Source organism: Phaseolus vulgaris, chromosome 4 (assembly GCF_000499845.2).
Source record: "Phaseolus vulgaris cultivar G19833 chromosome 4, P. vulgaris v2.0, whole genome shotgun sequence".
Lineage (NCBI taxonomy): Eukaryota > Viridiplantae > Streptophyta > Magnoliopsida > Fabales > Fabaceae > Phaseolus > Phaseolus vulgaris.
This window is the reverse complement of record NC_023756.2, coordinates 46,301,496-46,323,455: the sequence shown is the minus strand read 5'-3', so window position 1 is coordinate 46,323,455 and position 21,960 is coordinate 46,301,496. Positions and strand designations below refer to the sequence as shown.

The 21,960-nt window shown below is 33.7% G+C and overlaps 3 protein-coding genes across 4 annotated transcripts; 2 read left to right on the top strand and 1 right to left on the bottom strand.

Moving 5' to 3' along the window:
• Positions 1–1,688: 1,688 nt before the first annotated feature.
• On the top strand, positions 1,689–6,781 carry LOC137838024 (aspartyl protease APCB1). The gene is made up of 9 exons (XM_068647234.1): positions 1,689–2,503; positions 3,272–3,389; positions 3,665–3,894; positions 3,991–4,230; positions 4,498–4,648; positions 4,746–4,831; positions 5,129–5,243; positions 5,335–5,407; positions 6,479–6,781. Exons 1-9 carry the CDS (start codon positions 1,932–1,934, stop codon positions 6,610–6,612), a joined length of 1,719 nt encoding a protein of 572 aa, XP_068503335.1. The 5' UTR covers positions 1,689–1,931; the 3' UTR covers positions 6,613–6,781.
• Positions 6,782–7,529: 748 nt separating this feature from the next.
• Positions 7,530–10,331, top strand: LOC137838023 (lysine-specific histone demethylase 1 homolog 1). Its single transcript, XM_068647233.1, has one exon. It carries the CDS (start codon positions 7,731–7,733, stop codon positions 10,080–10,082), a length of 2,352 nt encoding a protein of 783 aa, XP_068503334.1. The 5' UTR covers positions 7,530–7,730; the 3' UTR covers positions 10,083–10,331.
• Positions 10,332–11,772: 1,441 nt separating this feature from the next.
• LOC137838022 (serine/threonine-protein phosphatase 2A 65 kDa regulatory subunit A beta isoform-like) lies at positions 11,773–21,409 on the bottom strand. Of its 2 annotated transcripts, none has more exons than XM_068647231.1 (13): positions 21,203–21,409; positions 20,545–20,961; positions 19,996–20,242; positions 19,084–19,196; positions 16,770–16,849; positions 16,363–16,504; positions 16,199–16,279; positions 14,640–14,744; positions 14,346–14,528; positions 13,218–13,310; positions 12,712–12,851; positions 12,575–12,641; positions 11,773–12,121 (listed from the first exon to the last, which is right to left on the bottom strand). In XM_068647231.1, exons 2-13 carry the CDS (start codon positions 20,935–20,937, stop codon positions 12,002–12,004), a joined length of 1,764 nt encoding a protein of 587 aa, XP_068503332.1. In that variant the 5' UTR covers positions 20,938–20,961; positions 21,203–21,409; the 3' UTR covers positions 11,773–12,001. The 2 variants fall into 2 exon arrangements, with proteins under 2 accessions (XP_068503332.1, XP_068503333.1); XM_068647232.1 differs by having other exon boundaries at positions 21,065–21,276.
• Positions 21,410–21,960: the final 551 nt, after the last annotated feature.

The following is a 21,960-nucleotide window of genomic DNA, read 5'->3' as shown; positions in this document are numbered from 1 at the left end:
ACCTTAAATAGTTCTATAGAACTTTGTAATTGCATTTAGTAATTCTTAATCAAGTCTGAAAAGTACTTTTTTTACTTACTTATCCTCCTTTATATTGCTTTATAATATAAATAGAATTACACAATTCCTTTTTCTAAAAGAAAAACGCAATCATTCAAAAAAAACATAATTAAATGTCTAGCAAAGAAATAATATATTTACATAATTAAGTCTTAGTCCTTAACTATACCAAGTTTTGCTTAATCATCTTCAATAAATTTAGAGAACATTTAAAATTGATTGAGAAAATCATTTTAGTGATAAAATTTGTTTGATTTTCTTAAATACGATGCTTCCCAACATATTCAGTTAATTCCGCGTTAGAAGTGATTGCAATGGTCCAAGTTAAGGTTTGGTCCTGGATTTCCTCTAAGTCTCGTTTTAGATCGTTCTCCTATCCTAATTGGTGTTTGAACCCCTTGGTTTGCATGCAGTTGGATCGTTGATGTTCTTCGTAGTCACAATGTAGATTTTGTGTTCCTCAGTTTTTGTGGATTTGTCTATTTTTGTGTTTGTTTGCCATGGATTTCTTGGGAGGGCGGGAGAGATTAAATTGCAATTGTATAAAGGTTAGATCACCCCTGAAGTGATTCATATTTATTAATTCGTTTTGCTGATAAAAGAAAACAATTTCCTTTAATATAATGTCTTTAATATAACATAATCTAATATTGTTGTGTTTTGTTCTTTTCTAATAATTTTTATTTTTAGACCTATTTGATTATCACATAATACATTGATATTATATAACACTTGTGGACATGAATTGTATAGTAAACTAGTCTTAGCCACTACATTCTAAATGAATTCTTATTGCAGAGAATTTTACTCATTCACCTTATATGTATTTCTCATCAATAAAAATTGAAAGAATGCTAAAATGAATTCAATATTCAATTTTAATGATAAAAACTTATAGTACAAGTCAATATATTTCATATAAGTACTAGAAAAATCATCTCAAACATTTGCAATATTTCAAGTTTCTTCCAACATATTACCACTTACAAGTTCACATGGGAAGGTAAAAATGGATGAACAAATTTGTATAGAAAATATACTTAAAAGAATTTTTATTTTATGAATTATAATTTTAATTCTTCATATCTTAAAGTTTAATTGTAATCTTTTAATATATTCTACTAAGTTAATCTTTATTGAAACAATCATTATACAATATCTTAATTTATTATTTTATGAGTACTACATTAGCACATTAATTTGAAGACTCACATTTTAACCAATGTTTTATTTTATTATTAATATTTTAGAAAAAAAAATATTTTTTATTTTCAGAATTTAGGGTCTTCAATTTTATATTTAAAGAATATTTTTTATAAGATTCAAGTATTAAACTTGTGAGTATATTGATATATTTTAAAAGAAATTAAAATGGTATAATTATTATATTTAAATATTTTAGTTAATTGGATAAAAAAAATTGAAAAACTAAAAATCGAATATTTGTAAGATTTGATATTTAATTGATCCCAATTAAATAAGAAGGACTCTAACCACAACTAGACCTAGAAAAGTATTTTGAAAGTGATAACAAAAGTGGAGTAATGTGTTTGAATAAATAACTATTAAAACTTTAAGACAACAATTACAGTAACATTTTTGTAATGGAAAATGCATAGTGTCAAACTGGTTTTTTTCCTTTTTCTAAGGTGGTTATTTCTTGGTGCTTGGGAGGAACCTTCTTCTGTGCTAACTGAGTACCGAACACGTTTTCTGCAGCTAAGATAAGAGTAACTATTCATTGACCAAGTCCAGTCTGATATCATACGACAGAGTAGACTAAAGACTACTTGGTAGCTACACTCATTCTTCATTCATCTATTTCCTCTCTCTTCATCTTCTTCTGCTTCTTCTGCTTCTCTGCTACAGAGATGGATGATGATCAATTTCCTCAGATCAAAGGTGTTGTTATAATCTCCCTCCCACCACCAGATAACCCTTCTTTGGGCAAAACCATCACTGCTTTTACTTTCTCTGACCCTTCTTCTCCTCAACCCTCACTACTTCTTCAACAATCCCACCAACACCAAACAAACATCAATGAATACAACAACACTGATCCTCCCCTTCACTCCTACCCATCTAATGCTCAGCTTGGTTTTTCACGCAGAAGACTCTTCCACAGAACCCCAGTGAGGTTTTTCTCCTTCTTTGGGGTTTTTCTATTTGCTCTCTTTCTCTATGGTTCTGTTTCTTCAACCACCACTCTGGAACTGAGTGGCCCCAAGAATGATGGTGATGATGATGGCAAACCCGGATCATATTTGTTCCCTTTGTATCCTAAATTTGGTGTTTTGGGGCAGAAGAATATGAAGCTCCAACTGGGGAAGCTTGTTCATAAAGAAAAGCTTTTGACACAGAGAAAATACAGGGTTGGTTCTGAGGTTGTGGCCGTTGACTCTTCTTCGGTTTTTCCTGTCAGTGGCAATGTTTTTCCAGACGGGTATGATAAAAATCGTTGCTTTTGCTGATTTGATGGTTGGGTTTACGAAGAAAAATAAAAGTAAAATTTAATAATTTAAATGTTTCTTTTTGACTTAGTGATTTAATAATTAATATAAAAGCTCTGCTTCATTTATAATTGCAACCGCATCAGCAACATAGTTTCTATAATTACACTACTACTGCTATGAAACTCAGAAAGAAGGAAAAATGATTTTTATCCATTAATGTCTTTAATACACATTAGTATAGTAGTACATTTCCTTGTCATTTTACGTATTCATTACCAACTGTATTCAGAGCTTGATAAAGAACGGATGAAAAGAGAGGTATAGGTCAAATTGAGAGAGAAGAAATGTATTATTATGGATTATTCATGCGTTGAGTATGTGGTGAAAAGCAAAGACAATGCTGGTGTAAAAATCATTAGATACATGTTAAGTCAATGATATTTGATGGAGTCGAAGACTTAAAATGGTAGCTTATCAATTGAGTACGTAGGGCAGATTAGATGCTTTTAGGTAGAAGAGATGAAATGTAGATATATATTTTTGTGATTGTTAAAATTGGTAGGAGTCTCAGTGTTTGATGTTTATCTACCCTTTTGTCATGTGAACCGTATTATAATGGCACATCTTGTGCTATTTCTATGCATTAATAATATTCAGTTAACTTATAAAAAAAAAATAGTGCAATTGTATGATAAGCTAGGAGCTACCAATTTTTGGTAACTCCATGTGACGACTTAGCAACATGTTCTTCCTTGCAGGTTGTATTTCACTATTTTACGTGTTGGAAATCCTCCAAGAAGTTATTTTCTTGATGTGGATACAGGGAGTGACTTAACTTGGATGCAGTGTGATGCTCCTTGCATAAGTTGTGGAAAGGTATAATTTATTATTAATCAAATATCAATCCACCTCAGTTAGATTCATGTGGATTTTTTAAGGGGTGCACATGTGAAATATCTGTGTAGCATCAGGTTGCCATTTTCTTGTGTATGATCCTGTGTCAGAGTATGCTGAAAGTTAGAAAATGCCTCTCAGTAATAGGAACTGTAGAGTATAGATATAACTTAGTTACTAGATGTTTGAGAAATTTTGCCTTGGTGGAATTTTGCTTTTGGAGAACTGGATTTACTCGAAGGATAAAATTAATACAGGGAGCTCATGCCCAATACAAGCCAACAAGATCCAATGTAGTACCATCCATGGACTCTCTCTGCTTGGATGTTCAGAAAAATCAGAAAGATGGGCATCACGAAAGCTTGCAACAGTGTGACTATCAAATTGAATATGCGGATCAGAGTTCTTCCTTGGGGGTTCTCATTAGAGATGAGCTTCATCTTGTAACTACTAATGGATCCAAAACCAAGCTAAATTTTGTTTTTGGGTATGAATCCCTTTTTGAAGCTCTACCTTTTTCTTTTAGGCAATAGTGTATTGTAAGAAATTGATGATCCATTCAATGCAATACTTTTGTATTAAGGTGTGGATATGATCAAGAAGGCTTACTTTTGAACACATTGGCAAAGACAGATGGAATCCTGGGACTGAGCAGGGCAAAAGTGAGCCTACCTTACCAGTTAGCAAGTAAAGGGCTTATTAAGAATGTGGTTGGTCATTGCTTGAGCAATGATGAAGTTGGTGGTGGTTACATGTTCTTGGGTGATGATTTCTTGCCATATTGGGGCATGACTTGGGTTCCCATGGCCTATACCCTTACTACGTGAGTATGATTTCTTAATTAAGAATGTGTTTGTTCCCTATTAATTATGATGAAGTGAGTTTGATTTTCTTTTGTCAAACTGCAATGAATTTCCACTTTCAGAATGTCAAGATTTATTCCAAAGTTTTGTCTTTTTTTCATTTAAAAATCTCCATACTTTTGAAGTTTTTCTGTATCTACTTTTTCCCCTGAGGATGAGCACTATTATTCTGACAGTTTGTTCTGATTCTTCTCTAATTTAAATGTGGCACACACTCTAATCTGTAGGGATTTATACCAAACTGAGATTCTTGGAATAAATTATGGAAATCGGCAACTCAGTTTTGATGGCCAAAGCAAAGTAGGAAAGGTGGTTTTTGATAGCGGCAGTTCTTATACATATTTCCCAAAAGAAGCATACTTGGATCTTGTTGCTTCTGTGAGTTTTTACATTTATCAATCTGGAACCATTTTGACATTTTTCTTGAGTCTGTTCTTGAACACCACAAATTCATTATTTATGTGTATTGGTGCAGCTTAATGAAGTTTCTGGGTTGAGACTCATTCAAGATGATTCAGATACTACTTTACCCATTTGCTGGGAAGCAAATTTCCCAATCAAGTAAGATAAATTACTCAAGGTGCAATTGTTTTTTGCATTTATAATAACTAAAGTAATCAATTTTTTAAAGCAGTCAAGATATGAACTGAATTACATAAGGTGAAATGACACTATTTTGATTCTCTTCATCTTTAGTACCTTGTTTTGTAGAGACAGAAAATAAATACATTATTTTCTTGTATCTGTTTGACTGACCATGTTATGGAGAAATGAAATAGGTCTATTGTTTTTATTGCATGTTTCACCAATTACAATGTTATTGCATGTTGTTCTAAAATCCATGTTACATGCATGCAGATCTGTCAAAGATGTCAAGGATTACTTCAAGACCATAACTCTTCGGTTTGGAAGCAAGTGGTGGATTTTGTCCACAATGTTTCAGATAGCACCAGAGGGTTACTTGATCATTAGTGTAATCCTCTCTTTGTATTCTATTACAACTTCTTGTTCCAACTGATTTTGTTATTGTCATGTATTCTAAAATGCTACCTTTTTTGCTGCAGAACAAAGGCCATGTTTGCTTGGGTATCCTTGACGGTAGCAATGTAAACGATGGATCCTCCATTATTCTTGGAGGTACTCTCACCCTCATGAAAACCTTTAAGCTTATTCTCATGCAACTTTTCCTGCCTATATTCTTGCCAATAATTTCTATTTATGTGTTGTTTTTACCTGGTATAAGTGTCAATGATTGGATTGCAAATACGGGGCTATTTTCTTTTCATATATAGACCCTTCACATATTCTAGGTTTGGATTCATACAGTGACTGATTTTTGCTGCAATGTCAAGTCTCTCTGCAATTGTCCATTTCTGAAATTTTTGCATGGTCATTTTTTTTAATCTCCAATTTATCACCTTTATCTCACACAACTTCACTTAGCCTAAGTCTTTGTACCTTAGTGTTTAATGTGTTTGATGATGAATAACTCAACTAGCCAGCCCATTTGTGTAGCAGAAGTAGTGCCATTTATTGAGCCACCTTTGAAATCAAATGCTATTGAGATTCTATCACTATTAGAGGAATCAGAGTTATGATAAATTAGTTCATGGGCTATTTCAGTTCTGAAATTGTGATTTGATTCATCTGTTGCTAGTGCTAGTTAATAGTTGTATCCTCTTAAAAATCCTTCTTTACTACTAATAAAGAAAACATTAAAAGTGGATGCCTTTACTATTTTGCAAACATACAAGCATTTGATACTTTCCTAGGATTTAGCATTAAATTTTCATTTAATCTAGTTATACTTTTTCATATAAAATTCATGTTCTCACTCTCTTTATATTTGATATCTCCACTGCCTTAACTTGAAACATTAGCAAAAAGATGATAGCACTTGGTATGACTTGTACCAATAGCATCTAACATTTTGACTTTATGCTTCTCCTTTCTCCCTAACCCACCTTTTCTTTGTTCTTGCAATCATCATCTTTCTCCTTTTAACTGTTCTATTAGGACATCTAGAGATAAAAACATTTCATAATATATAAGTGGATGTAAACTTTACCTTCTAATTTGGATTTATAAGGTTGAGTTGACTTAAAGTTCACGTGAAATTTTCCACTTTCATGGAGCAGCATTCCTTTCCTCTCTTTTCCTGAACTTAAGTGATAATTTGGTTCTTCTTACTGATTATGACCTTTGCAGACATTTCATTCAGAGGATACTTAGTTGTGTATGATAACTCAAAGCAAAAAATTGGTTGGAAGCGAGCAGAGTGTGGCATGTCAAGCAGAAGATTGAGAAAGAAAAACAGTTTTGTCCCTGATAGCATGCTATAATTTACTCTAGGAAGAACAGTATAACTTGTATTATTTCTGCAATAAAACAGCCAATGTACAGTTACACCCAAAATATAGGAACTTAGAAGAGTAATGGATATAATAGGTTATTTTATACTCCAATAACTATTAGATCAAGAAAAATGTCACCACCAACACTTTTTCTTAACACTTTTTTAAACTTTTTCTCTTACTGATTTAAATTCAAGAGTGTTTGAAAGAAAGTATTAGAGAAAGTTTAGTGGGAGTTCCTTTTTTATTGGCTATTATTTCCTTTTTCTACGTATAAAATGCATATAACTAATTTATAAGATGGTATATTTTTCAAAATTATTCTTAAATAATTTATGTATGGAGAGAGGACATTAATAGAGTAGTTTTCATTTTTAAAATTAAACTCTAATTTTTTTATTTTCATGGAAAAGAGAAAGAGATAACTTATAGTGCTTATTGTTTATAAATTAAAATAAAGAAATATACTTTAATAGAAAAGTAATCAATACAAAGGATAATTAAAAAGGGTATTGTAAGAAGAAATTATTAGGTGGATAGGGGAAATATATAAGTAAATAAAGGTAGAAAAACAGAAATGGTAATATAAAAGAACAATAGAAGGAGTTTGGAGTGATATTTCAAATATTAGTTAAATTGTTTAAAATCTTTCAAATTTTAAAATAATAATGCAAGAATGATATAATTTATAGCACTTTGAAAGACTTTTAGGGTTTATTTGGATTTATATCGTACAAATTTAAAAGAACTTTTAAGATTTGAAAGAATTCTACCAATTTTAAAAGTATCTAAAATTACAAGATTAATAAAAATATAAAACCAAATGAAAAATTCTTAAAGTTAATCATAATTGAAAAAATCTAAGCAATCAAAGTACAAAAATAAAACATAGAGAAAACTAAAATTAAAGCAAAATTATAATTTTTTTAAATATAAGAATAAAAATTTACTGAAAAAGTAAAAGTTGTATGTAATTTATTCTACAATAATATTATAAGGGTGAGAGACTAGAAGAAGAAAAATAATAAATATCCGAAACTGCCAAAAACAATTAATTTGAGAGCGAAAGATCACACTGTCCATCACTCAACCAAGAACCAACAACAATGCCGGAACCGCCACCGCCACCACCGCCGCCGCCACCACCATCACAACCCTTATCGCCGGAAAACGACGTCGCAATGTCTCCTCAAAACTCCTCCGAAGACCCAGACTCCTCCCTCCCCACCCAAATGACGCCCGAGCCCGCCGTTGCGGACTCCCCAGACTCCACCACGACCCGACACGACCCGGTCCCACCGACGCGAAAACGTCGCCGTCGCAAGAAGTTCTTCACGGAACTCAACGCTCCGTCCTCCACCCGCCGAAGCGACGTAGCCAAGGACTGCGACGTGGAAGCCCTGATCGCGATCTCGGTGGGGTTCCCCGTGGACTCGTTAACCGAGGAAGAGATCGAAGCGAACGTGGTTTCCACCGTCGGTGGCTCCGAACAATCGAACTATATCGTCGTCCGAAACCACATATTGGCGCGGTGGCGGTCCAACGTTTCGGTCTGGTTAACCCACGACCGGGCCCTCCGGTCGATCCGGTCGGAGCACAAGGGTTTAGTCGAAACCGCGTACCGGTTCCTCCTTGAGCACGGTTACATTAACTTCGGCCTCGCGCATGAGATTAAAACCCTAAAGCTGAAACCTTTCGATGGGTCTGATCGAGGAACGGTGATTGTGATCGGTGCTGGGTTCGCAGGTTTGGTTGCAGCTAGACAATTGGTGTTTATGGGGTTTAAAGTCGTGATTTTGGAGGGTAGGACCCGACCCGGTGGGAGGGTCAAGACGAAGAAGATTAGTGGTGATGGTGTTGAGGCTGCAGCCGATTTCGGTGGGAGTGTCCTCACTGGAATAAATGGGAACCCTCTTGGGGTACTTGCTAGACAATTGGGTTTGCCTTTGCATAAGGTCAGGGATATTTGTCCTCTCTATTTGCCTGATGGGAGGAGTGTTGACTCTGAGGTTGACTCTAGGGTTGAAGTTTCGTTTAACAAGTTGTTGGAGAGGGTTTGTAAGCTTAGACAGGCCATGATTGAGGAGGTGAAGTCAGTGGATGTGCCATTGGGGACGGCATTGGAGGCTTTCAGAAGGGTTTACAAGGTTGCTGAGGATAAGGAGGAGAGGATGCTGCTGAATTGGCACCTTGCAAATTTGGAGTACGCGAATGCAACTCTCATGGCGAATTTGTCCATGGCTTATTGGGATCAGGATGATCCCTATGAGATGGGGGGTGATCATTGCTTCATTCCAGGGGGCAATGAGACATTTGTTCGCGCGTTGGCAGAGGATCTGCCGATTTTCTATGGGAGGACTGTGGAGTGTGTGAAGTATGGGAGTGATGGGGTGGCGGTTTCTGCTGGTGGGATGGAGTTTAGAGGGGATATGGTGCTTTGTACTGTGCCATTGGGGGTGCTTAAGAAGGGGGATATTGAGTTTGTGCCTGAGCTTCCTCAGAGGAAGAAGGATGCTATTCGTAGGTTGGGGTTTGGGTTGTTGAACAAGGTTGCAATGTTGTTTCCATATAATTTCTGGGGTGGGGACATTGATACTTTTGGTCATTTGACTGAGGATTTGAGTATGAGGGGTGAGTTTTTTCTGTTCTATAGCTACTCCTCGGTGTCTGGGGGCCCGCTTCTGGTGGCTCTTGTTGCTGGGGAGGCTGCAATTAGGTTTGAGATGATGTCACCAGTGGAGTCTGTGAAAAGGGTGTTGGACATTCTGAAGGATATTTTCAATCCAAAGGGGATTGTTGTTCCGGATCCGGTTCAGGCCGTGTGTACTCGGTGGGGGAAGGATCACTTTGCATATGGATCGTACTCTTATGTTGCTGTTGGATCTTCAGGAGATGATTATGACATTCTTGGAGAGAATGTTGGGAATGGAAGAGTGTTCTTTGCTGGAGAGGCAACCTGCAAGCAGTATCCTGCGACTATGCATGGAGCGTTTCTCAGTGGAATGAGAGAGGCTGCAAACATTTTGAGAGTGGCAAAGAGGAGGTCTTCCATGCCTGGTTTTGACACATCAAAAAGTAACTCCCAGGAGGATGATGATTTGCACAAACTGTTTTTGAAACCTGATATGACATTTGGTAGCTTCTCTGCTTTGTATGATCCAAAGCTGAATGATCTTGATTCCAGTTCATTACTGAGGGTTAAAATTGGAGGTGCTGTATTGGACTCTGGCAATCTTTATCTCTATGCCTTGCTCTCAAAGAAGCGGGTCATTGAGTTGAGTCAGGTGGAGGGAGATGAGAACAGGATGAGAATTTTAAACCGCAATTTCGGAGTGAGTTTAGTTGGGAGGAAGGGTTTAAGTGGTGCTGCTGAATCTCTTATCCTCAGCATAAAATTGTCCAGACCCAACTTTCATGAAGTGGAAAATTGTCTTACGACTGGAAAGGAAAATTCATAGCAGCTTCATGGAGAATAGAACTTCCTTGATCCTGTTATATCAAACCTATATTTTTCTGAGATCTAGTTAGATTCTGACCAATTTTCCCACGTGTTAGCCATTTTTTCCAATGATGTTCTACAATGAACAAAATTAGTTAGCAGTACTGTATTCTCTTTATGATCTTGAATGTAAAAATGTTTAGGTTGAAGCTGATAACTCTACTGATATTCTTCAAGAAATAGTTCAAACAGTGTATTCCAGACTCAATGATAAGACATGAGTTCTAAGACATTATGTTTGATATGCCTGTCAACAAGACTCATCCAAAGTCTCCTTTTAGTGACACTACTGGTGGTGGGAATAAGTTAACCATCTCACTATTTATAAAACACTGGGATAATGCAGTAGTTAGAACATCCACAAGGCTTTACTAGTTGGGATTGAACCCAAAAGCATTTCATTATTAGTCTTCTGTTTCTTGCGCTTTCTTCTTAGACCCTTCATTTATTTTAAAATGATTACTTTCTCTTTTATATTTTATAACAATTATAGTTTTTAATCTTTTTTCTGAAAGTCTTTTGTATTGAATAATCTAAAATAATAGGATTATTATGCAATTTAAAGTATATATTTAAAGTTATGAATTAAAAATTTCATAACTATTTTTAAAATAATTAATCTAAAATATAATTTTGAATTTTGAATCTGTCAATTTCAAATTAATTGGTTTTACTTTTACAGTAACTAATAAAAAATAATTTTGTTCACTTATCATGAAAAAACTCTAAAAAAATAACACAAGAGGATTGTTCGTCCAACCTTGAGTAGACACCAAAACTCTGAAAAACAGGAATAAGGATGTTTTACAGATTGAGTGACAGTGACTGACAGGAATGAGAATGTTATATGTTGGGTGACAATGAAAACTTACAGTTCCAAATGTCAGATGGTACCGAAAAAATTTCAAAAACAGCAATTGGAATGTCACAAGTGGAAATGTCAGTGTTGCCAAAAACATCAACAATGAATATCAAACTTATATTACTATAATGTGCAGGTTTTCCCTTAATGTCTCTAATTTTAAAATATACATTTTAACAACATTCATAATTTTTAGCTTTTAGATAAACACTACTTTTCTTTTGTGCTAAAAGAATAACATTTATTTTTTTATATTTTTAATAAATTGAGATTCTTTTTCTTATTATATTTTAAAATATCATACTGACTAAAATTTATATAAAAATTATGAAAATTAAAATTTAATTTTTAAAATATAAAAAAAAAACGTTTTATAAATAAAATTATAATTATTTTTTTACAAATAAAAAAAGTGAGTATATATTATTAAAAATACAAAAAGAATTTTATTTATTAAAAAAATATGAGAAAGATGTGTCTATAAATTCAAAAAGTATAACAAAAATAAATAATTATTTTAAAAGGAGAAGATTGGATATTATTTCTTACATATTTTTTCTTAAGTAAAAGGAGAAGATTGGATATTAAAAATTTTAAACCACTCAATATAAAATCTTTATGGTAAAAATGCATATTTATAATTTGAACATTTCTCACTAATATTGAAGTACAAGAACAAGAAGAGAAAACCTACCCTATTAATAGTTTAAGTTGATACTTCTACCCACGTAAACAGATAATGAATATATTAATTGTATTGGTAAATCAAAATTTCATACAAAATATGTTGACATTGGTAAATCATATAATTAGTGGTAGTCAAAAACCATCTCACTTCCTGACAATGTTTTTTCACTACAAAGAACCTGATAATAGGGATAAAATGAAAGTAAAGCAGGATCACCACAATAATATGTGATACAAAAGATTGGACAAGTTTCCTTGTCGCCAATTAAACAAGAAAATGTAAATCTTATATAAAAAATAAAAAAACTAACGACAACATGCATACTGATCTAGCTAGACATTTTGACTTGATCACTAGATTGTAGTGCTTGAGAGGCAAAAAACCTGACATCAACATCTGGATCCTCACTCAGCTCAACCAGACAGGGACGGATGCTACTCTCAACAACCTTCATTATTCCAACCATAATTAGTTAAAGAGACATTCAAAAACATATGTTCTTCTATCAAACAGTATGGATTTCATATCACTTCTCACTGCCACAAGCTTTATTAGAAACAAACTATAGTCTATTGTGAAGTATTGTGACAGATTTTCAAGTGATAATATTACCAGTTACCAGTACCAAACAGCCAGCTTAACTTTCAACCAACTGGTTTTGTAATCCAAGCATTTTCGGCAAGTAACTAGTTTGAAATTCTTTTTTGTAGTGAAGAATTAAAAAAAAAAAACAATTCAAAGTAATAATCTGGACCCCAATATTTCTAAATCAAATTAATATAGCTCATTTGATTAATTTTCAAGATACAAGTTTTTTAGTTTAGAAATCCATACTGTATTGTAGTCCAAGTAACTATGGGATGGAATGTTAAAGATGAAATCTTAAATGGAAGCTACTTACAGACTGATCAATAATTGGGATGAGAGACTGCAACACTTTGGCTACATTAAATTTGATATTGGGTACCCTGCAAGACATGCTATGAGTATTGGCTCAAAGGAAGACATACAAAAGGAGTAAGGACTCTACAATTTTACCTATCTTTTGATGCATTAATGACCAGAGGGAGAAGTTTTGAAGAAGTAATCTCCGAGCCCAAAACTGGAGCCAGTAGAGAAATTGCTTGAAGGATCGTCATCCGATACAGATAATGTGGATCAGTAACCATGTCCAAAACCTGCAAAGGATACAATAGTTCTTAAGGTAATAGCATTCAGGACATATTTTTTAAATCCTTAAGTACTAAGAAAAGTGTCTATTGTAATTTGTAACAAAATTTTCAGCACACTTCTACAAGTAGATAGAATAGAATCTTTCACCAGGCACCACCGAACCTAATTCCAAAGCTAGGGTTTCTTTAAATGATATAAATCTTGTTTTCCTTCTCTCGATTTCTTTAAATAATATAAGATTTTTCCTTTTCTTTTCAAAACATATGGTTAGAGGATGTTCTATGATATAAGTGGTGTAGAAATCCTTTTCTGTAGTTCAAGGTAAATATACTGCAAATGTACATCAACAAACTAAGAGCCTCTATTAAAACCTGGGGAATAATGTGTTGCATTGCCCAATCCGGTCCAAATTCTTCTGCTAAGCGTTTGATATTATTTGCGGCCGCGTCACGGATTGAGTATACCTACAAATACATGAGCATACATTAGACAAAGTCAATATGATACAATGAATCTAAATTACATATAATAAAATAAAAAGGAGAATGGCATTGAACACCTGCCCCTAGTAAAAAGGAAAGAAAGAATAACTGGCTTTTTGACCAAAAAAGTTTTGAATATATTTTATAACTGACTCGGTCAATGGAGGATTCAGTTTAAACCTTCCGTCAAACATAAGACTTAGAACCTCTATATGATACTTTGAGTGGTATTGAAAATTAAACCTAAAATAACTAATATTTAACATTTTGTTTGTTCTTTTAGCCCTCTAAAATTAAGATCTCTAAGTTACACCAATTTTTCTTCTTTTTCCTTTTCATGTAAAAAGAAAAGGCCACTTTTCCAAATACATGTCAGATATAAGCGCAATAAAAAAGCCAAGTACTGTGGTAGAGTTTGACCTGACTTGTTTATTTAAAGTTACTTTGTAAACCTAATAATGAGAGCTTTAAAATTAAAGCAATAACCGCATTATTATTATTATTTGATAACCAAAGAACTTCTTAAGAAAAAAAGAAGGTACAACTACAAGATGATAGGATATCCTCCAAAGCTAATCCAAGAAAGAACCGAAAAGAAAACATAAAAATCAAGAACATGAAACATGTAACACTGCATGCCAATCTCTCTGAAGAACTAGAAAGTCCTTTAGAGCACAAAGAAGTTAAGTGCGCAACCTATCCCAAATCCTTTTGGCATTTCTTTCCAACCAAATATACCAAAAATGGAGCAATGTGCCAAATCCTTTTGGCTGTTCTAAGGTGTTAAAACCCCTAAAATTAACACAGGAACTTGTAGAGATCCTTGGGGGCAATCCCAATCTTCGCCAACAGCACCGTACAAACATCCATAAACTAAACATTTGCTTACCAAACTATATATATATATATATAAAATTTATAATAAAATTTGTAAAGCTCAAGACAAAGTTTTCCATAAAATAGACTTAAAAAATAAGACCAGAACCAATTGAAAATAATTGCACTTGCTTCACAAACCTTGTCCTTTAGCCATTGCATGCAAAGAGCACCGAGCTTATCATCAAAAAAGCCTACACCCAATTGGCTGGCCAGTAAGGGTATATATTCTATGATAGCAAGTCGAACTCTCCAGTGCCGATCCTCAGCAAGCTCAACTATAGCTGGCAACAGAGACTGAGATAACAAATCGATACCAATAACCTGCAATCCACATGTAAAATTACAAGCTTCAATAGAGGGAGTATATGAAAAATAATAATTCTGAAACGTACATAACCAATCTAAAAGAACGTTGAATTTTAACCCACAAACCTGATTCACTTGATCAAGCTTGCTGATAATATTTAGCCTTACATCAGGAAATTCGTCTTTCAAAAGAGAAAGGAAAATAGGCAGAAGTTGCTCAATTGTTGCATCCTGCAACCACCACAAAATTATTGTAAAAGCAAGAAGGCACGTAAGTTGAATTGCTTTTAGCCAAGAACAGTTCAAGATTTAAGGAATAGAATCAAATATTTCTCACATCAGAGCAGAGTATTAGAAAACAGAAACAAACGTGCTTGTATAAGGAGATGAAAAACACTAAAGTGGAGAACATAGGTAGAGGTCCAAAAATAAAATAGTGCAAGATCACTGAGATGAAAGGTTTTAATTTTCAGTTTTTCATATTTTGTACAGACAGAGTATTATTAACTAATTTTTATTCTTTAGGGGGATGGCCAAAGTTTGGAAAGCAAATAGACCAAATCCTGCCAAAGGCATAGAAACAAAAAGTATGCCTATTTCACCTCATGCGTCTTGATATGTTTATGGATAGTGATAAATTTATAACCTCACTTTTAATGCCATTGCCACTGCAAGTGATAGGAGGGGGATATAGAAAATTTAAACTGAGAGGGAAATAAACAATACATAGGCACAAAAACAATATATTAACATTTATATAAATAAAAAGTTAATGATGTTGTATAGAAATGTGATCGATCTATAAGTCAAGAAAAAAATTAGAAGAAATCAAGAAATCAAGTCCTGAATGAAGCATCTGATTTGAAAGATAATTCTTACCATTTTTTTATGAAAAGGGAATTAAGATAAAGAGAAAAGTATAAATAACAAACTATGAGCTTAAACTAATTTGTACATTTAAAAAAGAAGGATATTTTCCCCCAAAAGCAAAATTCTAACTCAAAAAACTAACTATGCAAGATAAAAAGGTATATAAAATTGAGTTATCTAAGCAATAGCTCAAGTGATTGAGGTTAGGTGGTGAATGGATCAAGGGCATAAATTTATCTCATGGTAATGACTCTAACATGTAAAATAATTTTATTTTTTCACAATCTTTATTTAACGTATTGATTAGTGAGGGCAATTTAAATATGTAGTAAACCAAGAAATCATATTCCAATAGAATTTTAAGGTAGATATGGCAATTGCCCCAAGTTATAATAGGCTAAAACATATCTGCCATGAGAAAAAAGCATAACAAAACATATTTAACTATTGATGCAAATAGGTAGGAATCTTGTAATTATATAATGTACAGTATAAATATGGAAATATTGTAATTAGGGATGATGAGCAGTATAATTGGTAGATCTTACCCATGATGCTTATGGCTTTAATTATAAATAAGAACCTCCATTGTGTAATCAAGACACATGAATTCATTCCAATTACTTCTCGTTTTTCTCCCTCATAACAATTAAATACTTAAGTCACATTTGCAAAGACTTATACTAAACCATTTATTAATTTGATAACCTAAGCCATGTGATTTTGTAGCCATTTCGAAACACCTTTTCACACACATTTGTAAATGTCCTAATTTTATGATCATATAATTTAAGAGTTTAGATAAAGACACGTACCTTCCCCAACACTGGTGCCATTCCCATTATAACGGAAGCCAATGCAGAGCGAACATGTTGAGATGAATCGCTTGATAGCTCCTGTAGTAGGTAAACTTGATCAAGTGTAATTGAACTATTGTCATAAATTCCAAAACTGTAAGAGTCCCAAAGTAACTATATACCTTCACACAGGGTAGAATATGCTGAATGGCAAGTTCAGGATTTAGTATGCGGGAGAACTTAGTTACTTTCCCAGCAGCAGCGATACGTACTTCAGCCTCATTGTCACGCAGCAGCCTAACATAGGCAGGAACCAATTCTGACCTACAAATGCATCGCATTATATAAACAGTCAACTAGAATCTAGGAAACAAACAAATTTTAACTTTTTAATAATGTCATAGATTATGAAGAAATTAACAGGAAGTCATAACTTGTATACATTAAATTATGAAGCATAATAGTTTTTTTTACTGAATGAAGAACGCTTAGTGATTAGTATCTGTTAGGAACCTTTAGACAAGATTTTACTGAGTCAATTCTCATAGTAACAAAAACAGATTTTCAGATAAAAGACACAAATGGTTACCTAGTGGGATCAGGACCAACAGCTTCACATAGCTCATATAGTTGATTTGCAACCATGTAACGAACACGCCATGACTTGTCCTGTATAAGAAGTAATTTCAACTGTGTAAATGTGACAAAAACAAGCAGAAATTCACTCCAGAAAGTTGGAAACAACACAAGCCAACAAAAAAAATATAATTTTTCATTTAATTTTCTGGCTTTTGATATTGAAAACACAAAAAGGTTCTTCAAAATGACAAAAAGGATGGGACTACGAAAAAGAAAAGCATGCAAACAACTAACTAAAGGTAAAACCACAAAAGAATCCACCTGCCTATATCAGGATTAAACTAATTCAACTATCAAATAACTCCTGATGCAATTTATTATCACTCACAAGTCAACAAACTCATCTCATGCGACTTCAAATAATTAAATATGTAGTGATGCAGTGGTGTGTGGAATGTTATCACCCAAGCAGGTCCATTTCCAACTTTAATCTTTTAATTTGAATTATCATTCTTCCACCAACAAATATCTAAGTATAGTCCATCATATTCATATCAGTCAGCAGCTCGATAAAATATTTATTTACACAAGTGTATGCTTCAAAAAGTAATAAATAAGCCACAATTACGTACAAAACAAATAGCTATGAAGGGGAAATAAGAATCCTTTAACACAATATTATTCAACAAAAACAAAATGCTTTTCCCACACCATTGTGTTCTGCCCAAAATCGAGTCTTTATAGAAGCTATTTAAGTTATTTAGATCTAAGCTTTTTAATGGTTTATCAAGTTTTATTGCTCTTGCTCTACCTTGTACTAATAGCCTATCTATCCTCCATTTAATCAACTCTATTTCTGCAGCTACTATTTGTCATCTTTCATATGACCATACTGTCTTAGGGGCAATTCTACCATTTATTCCTCTGTTAAGAGTATAGTATTAAGCATGTGTTTAGTATGCTTGAGGGATGAGGGTAAATCTACTCTTTGTACTGTCTCGTCCAACAATTTACTACTACTAGGAACTAGCCTAGTTTACTACATATAAATAATATACTACACCCATCTATGAAGCTGAGACACACCTCTTAATGGTATGTCCATATGTCTGAGACGTATTGAACACTGACACGCATATGACACTCGTACCACACGTATTGTTGAAGTGTCTAATTCAAAAAACATTTTTGGGGTCTAAGACATAATTCTGACACGGCTCCAACACAATGTTAATAAGGACAAATATAGTGATTTTCTAAAAGCTCATAAACTTATTGTGTAAGTTTCTATTTTGATTATAAAAATAAGAAAGAAATTGTATATAATTAGGAATATTTAGATTATATATATATATATATTATGGTAAATGTTTTTATTTATTCTCCTATCATATCTTCATATAATGTTGAATTTTGTGAAATTGTTAATTTCTCTTTAAATGAATCTCGGCTAAACTGTCTTTTTCAATGATGATGATTAAGAAGGGGATGAAATGTCTTAAATGATTTATATCCTCTTTTCACTTTTTGGATTTTAGATAGATGAATGAGATTCATTTTTGTATTAGGTGACAATATGTTTAGACTGTTATATTTGACTAACTTTGTTTATAGATGATTTTAAATATATATATATATATATATATTGATTGTCAATTTAAATAATTCATAATGATGTAATATATATCCATGTCCATGTGTCCTACATTTTTTAGATTACATGTATCGTAGTGTTTGTGTCATGTCCGGTGTTTGTATATGTGCTAATTTATTGGAACAAGTTTCTCTTATTCACAAAGTTCAATTTATTTCCTAACCTTGTCTATTCTTTTGTCCGTCCTCTGTTTTATATTATCATGTCAGCAACACTTAGCTTGTGCTCTTGTTGGCACTGTACCAGTACCACCCAACATTCAGTAGTATCAAAGCATTGTTGGTACTATGGCTGTGTAGTAAGTTGTCACTTAAGCTCTGAAACAATATTACAAAGCACCAAAAATAAATAGTTTTGCAATTAAGTGTTTGCTTTCCATCCGTACATTCTTTACATTAGAAAAAAGAAATTTAAACAGATAATATTTTCCACACGCTTTCTTCCTATGGAACAAAACAAATTTATTTGCATAGTGGAACATATGTTTGGAAAGGCACGGGCCAATAATTAAACCTGTATTCAGCCTATCGATATACTCTTACATATACAGTTAACTAAACTAAAGCAACCGAAATGTTGCAATCATCCCTCTGATAAGTGTTGGCCACAAAATGGCTATGGAAGATATATCTTTACATATATAGAAGTACTAATGGTCAGGTCAACAAACCTGAGAAAAATTGACTATGACAGGAAGAATATGTGCCACACAATCCTGAGGTTCCAACAATTTTCCTAGAGCTGCACAACCCTCAACAGCAAGCAGCCGAACAGAATCTTGATCTGCAAGAACAAGAGTCAAGAAATCATTTTAATGTATGCAATTCCATCCAGCCAAAAAACTTAAAAAACTCACTAAAATAATTACCCAACAAATGACCATAACACACTAAACCTGTATTCATTTCTCCCATTAGTCAGTCCAATAACAATAACTTCAGTATGCCAAATTTCCCAATAATATTATAAGGAAGAATGATACATTGTTCTATTCATAACTAGCAGTTACGTGAATTTCACTTGAACAGTAGGCGGGTCATCAATGAAAGTCTGCAAGTGTCTGCAGTTATTTATAAACCATTTAACTTACATATTTCTCCTTCTATACCTAGATTTTGGACTAACTAAGAGCAAACTAAGATGAGAAGAGATTAAATATGAACAGTTGAAACTATTAGACTGTTTCATAAAAAAAATTGTATTCTAGGATCTATACTTTGATGAATACCTTTCAGATTAACATCACGCACGAAATAGTTGAAACTTGTCTAAGACTCCAAAAATACCTTAATCAGATTCAATCTTCTATTTTGTTTTCAGTTTCCTTCTTGTTGATCTTCTGAACTTAAATAGATCTAATTCCCAATCTAGACAGAGTGATCAGAGACAAACATAAATCCCTAAAGGAAACAGATTTCCTGAGAATTCACAGATACCTAACTACGGGGTTCTCAACTCATCTAAGCAGCAAAATTATTGAACTATATACAATTTACAAACACTAATACTGTTGCATCTATCCTACTCTTATATAACAGATTCATGATGAGATGCTGGAATTCGTGGCATCATCTTCACATACCATCCTGTGTAAGATCCTCAAACACAGACATGACGTCTGATTTCAAGTGAGGAGCTTCAACAGTGGCAGCAAACTTTCCCAAGTTTGTGGCAGCAGATCTCCTAACCATGGGCATATCATCTTGACATAGCTGGCCATATATGGCTCTCAGTTCAGTCTTCACCACCTCCGGCGCACTAGGGTAAGCAATATGGAACAAACCGCACGATGAAACTCGTGCTGTGAACCACTCACCGGCAGCCAGCCTCTACAAGAAGCAAAATAACAAAAACAATGAATGCCACTCAAACCACAATCAGACTCATAACATGACCCTATTCAGATAAATTTCTCCGTGAGCAAGTAAAATGAGTTGAAGCTTAAGCTCAAATCAACTTATGCATTTAATTTTCATAGAAATTATTTTCATTAACTTCTCCAAAACCTAAGGGGCATAATTTGATTGTATAGCTTATGGAAAACTCACTTCAAAGTACTTACAACGAAGTTTACAAAAACAAAACATAAAATGATGATTAAAAACGCAATGCAGCTATGTATATGAACTACCTTAACTAGAGGAATGAAGTGTTCAACCAAATCATTCTCCTTCATCTGAGCTCCAATCCTACACAGCGACTCCACCGATTTGTCTCTGACGCAAGTTTCCTCAACGGTGCAGAGCGTCTCCAGCGGAGGAAGAAGCACGTTGGCGTGTTCCACGCCTCCGACGTAGGGAATGAAAACGCCCAACTCCTCGGCCATTGCGAGAAGCACTTCATCGTCATCGTCGTTGTTCTCGCTGAGAAACGGAATCAGCTCCTTCCGCGTGCGCTCCTCGCCGAGCGCGCGCGCGATCGTGGATAGCCGTCGGATCGAGTTCAGTCGCAGCTGAATGTCCTCGTTCTTCAGCTCGTCGATCAAGACGGCAATCGGATACAGAGGCTGGTCCACCATCGCCATGAGGTTTCACCGGATCCTCGAAAACTGCAAGGATCGGAGATCGACGATTCACTCGATTTCAATTAAGCAACAATTCAAAAACACAAAACGACGAAAGGAAAAAGAGAGAACAAGACACAAAATCTACGATTCAGTTGTTGATCTAAAGCAATGGAGCGTCGCAGTTGAGAAAGAAATTGGAAAAAGAAAAAATGAGAGAGGAAAAAACGAATGAATGTGTTGTTGTGGCAGAGAGAGGGAAGAAAGAGAAGTGATGGTGTGGCACCTGAAAGGGGATTTGTTGAAGGACGGAGTGGAATGGGAATGTAGCGCGGATCGGATCTGCCGTTTGGTTTGGATAGAGAGAAAATTGGTTTTATAATTTTCCCTGGAATTTCACCATTCTCGAGGGTGTAACTGCTTCTTTCCCTTGTATTGTTCATCATTGGCTGCAAATTTCTTCTTATAATTGTAAAAAAATATATTATAAAACATTGTAGTGTAAGTATGATTTCTTCTTTAAAATAATTGTACCCAACTACAAATAATATGCACTGTCAATTAATTCTTCTATTTTAAATAATAATTTTTTAAATCGTAATTTGTTTGCTTTTTAAATTATTTTTTCTAATAATGTTCCAAATTGAAAAGACAAAGTGATGCATATGTTGAAATATTATATATATATATATATATATATATATTTGTAGCAAATTTTTACTCTTTTTTGTAATTGTGAGTAATTGAAAAGAATGAAAATTTAGAATAATTAATAATTATAAATGGAGAGTATTTTAATCACAAGTATTTTTTATTTATTTGTATGTTACAGTGTTAAGGGATTAATATTTTGAACTGGAGTAATAATTGTTTGAGCTTAATTTTTATTTATTTTGTAAAGAATGTTTGTAATGGATGAAGAATTTTCATATTGATAATTATAGAAGTTAACAAAATTTTCATGTGGTAATTTTACATTGTTGATGCATGTGTTATTTAGAATTAGTTTGTTCAAGATTAAAAAAATATATAAAACAATTTAGT

What these genes read in the sequence shown, in the direction of transcription:
- LOC137838024 (XM_068647234.1), top strand. Translation starts at nt 1,932, where the DNA reads ATGGATGATGATCAATTTCCTCAGATCAAAGGTGTTGTTATAATCTCC. An exon ending in ACTTGGATCTTGTTGCTTCT is followed by an intron (nt 4,649 to 4,745) that starts GTGAGTTTTTAC and finishes GTATTGGTGCAG; the next exon opens with CTTAATGAAGTTTCTGGGTT. An exon ending in ATCCTCCATTATTCTTGGAG is followed by an intron (nt 5,408 to 6,478) that starts GTACTCTCACCC and finishes TGACCTTTGCAG; the next exon opens with ACATTTCATTCAGAGGATAC.
- LOC137838023 (XM_068647233.1), top strand. Translation starts at nt 7,731, where the DNA reads ATGCCGGAACCGCCACCGCCACCACCGCCGCCGCCACCACCATCACAA.
- LOC137838022 (XM_068647231.1), bottom strand. Translation starts at nt 20,937, where the DNA reads ATGGCGATGGTGGACCAGCCTCTGTATCCGATTGCCGTCTTGATCGAC. An exon ending in ATTAATGCATCAAAAGATAG is followed by an intron (nt 12,642 to 12,711) that starts GTAAAATTGTAG and finishes CATGTCTTGCAG; the next exon opens with GGTACCCAATATCAAATTTA. An exon ending in TCCCAATTATTGATCAGTCT is followed by an intron (nt 12,122 to 12,574) that starts GTAAGTAGCTTC and finishes GGAATAATGAAG; the next exon opens with GTTGTTGAGAGTAGCATCCG.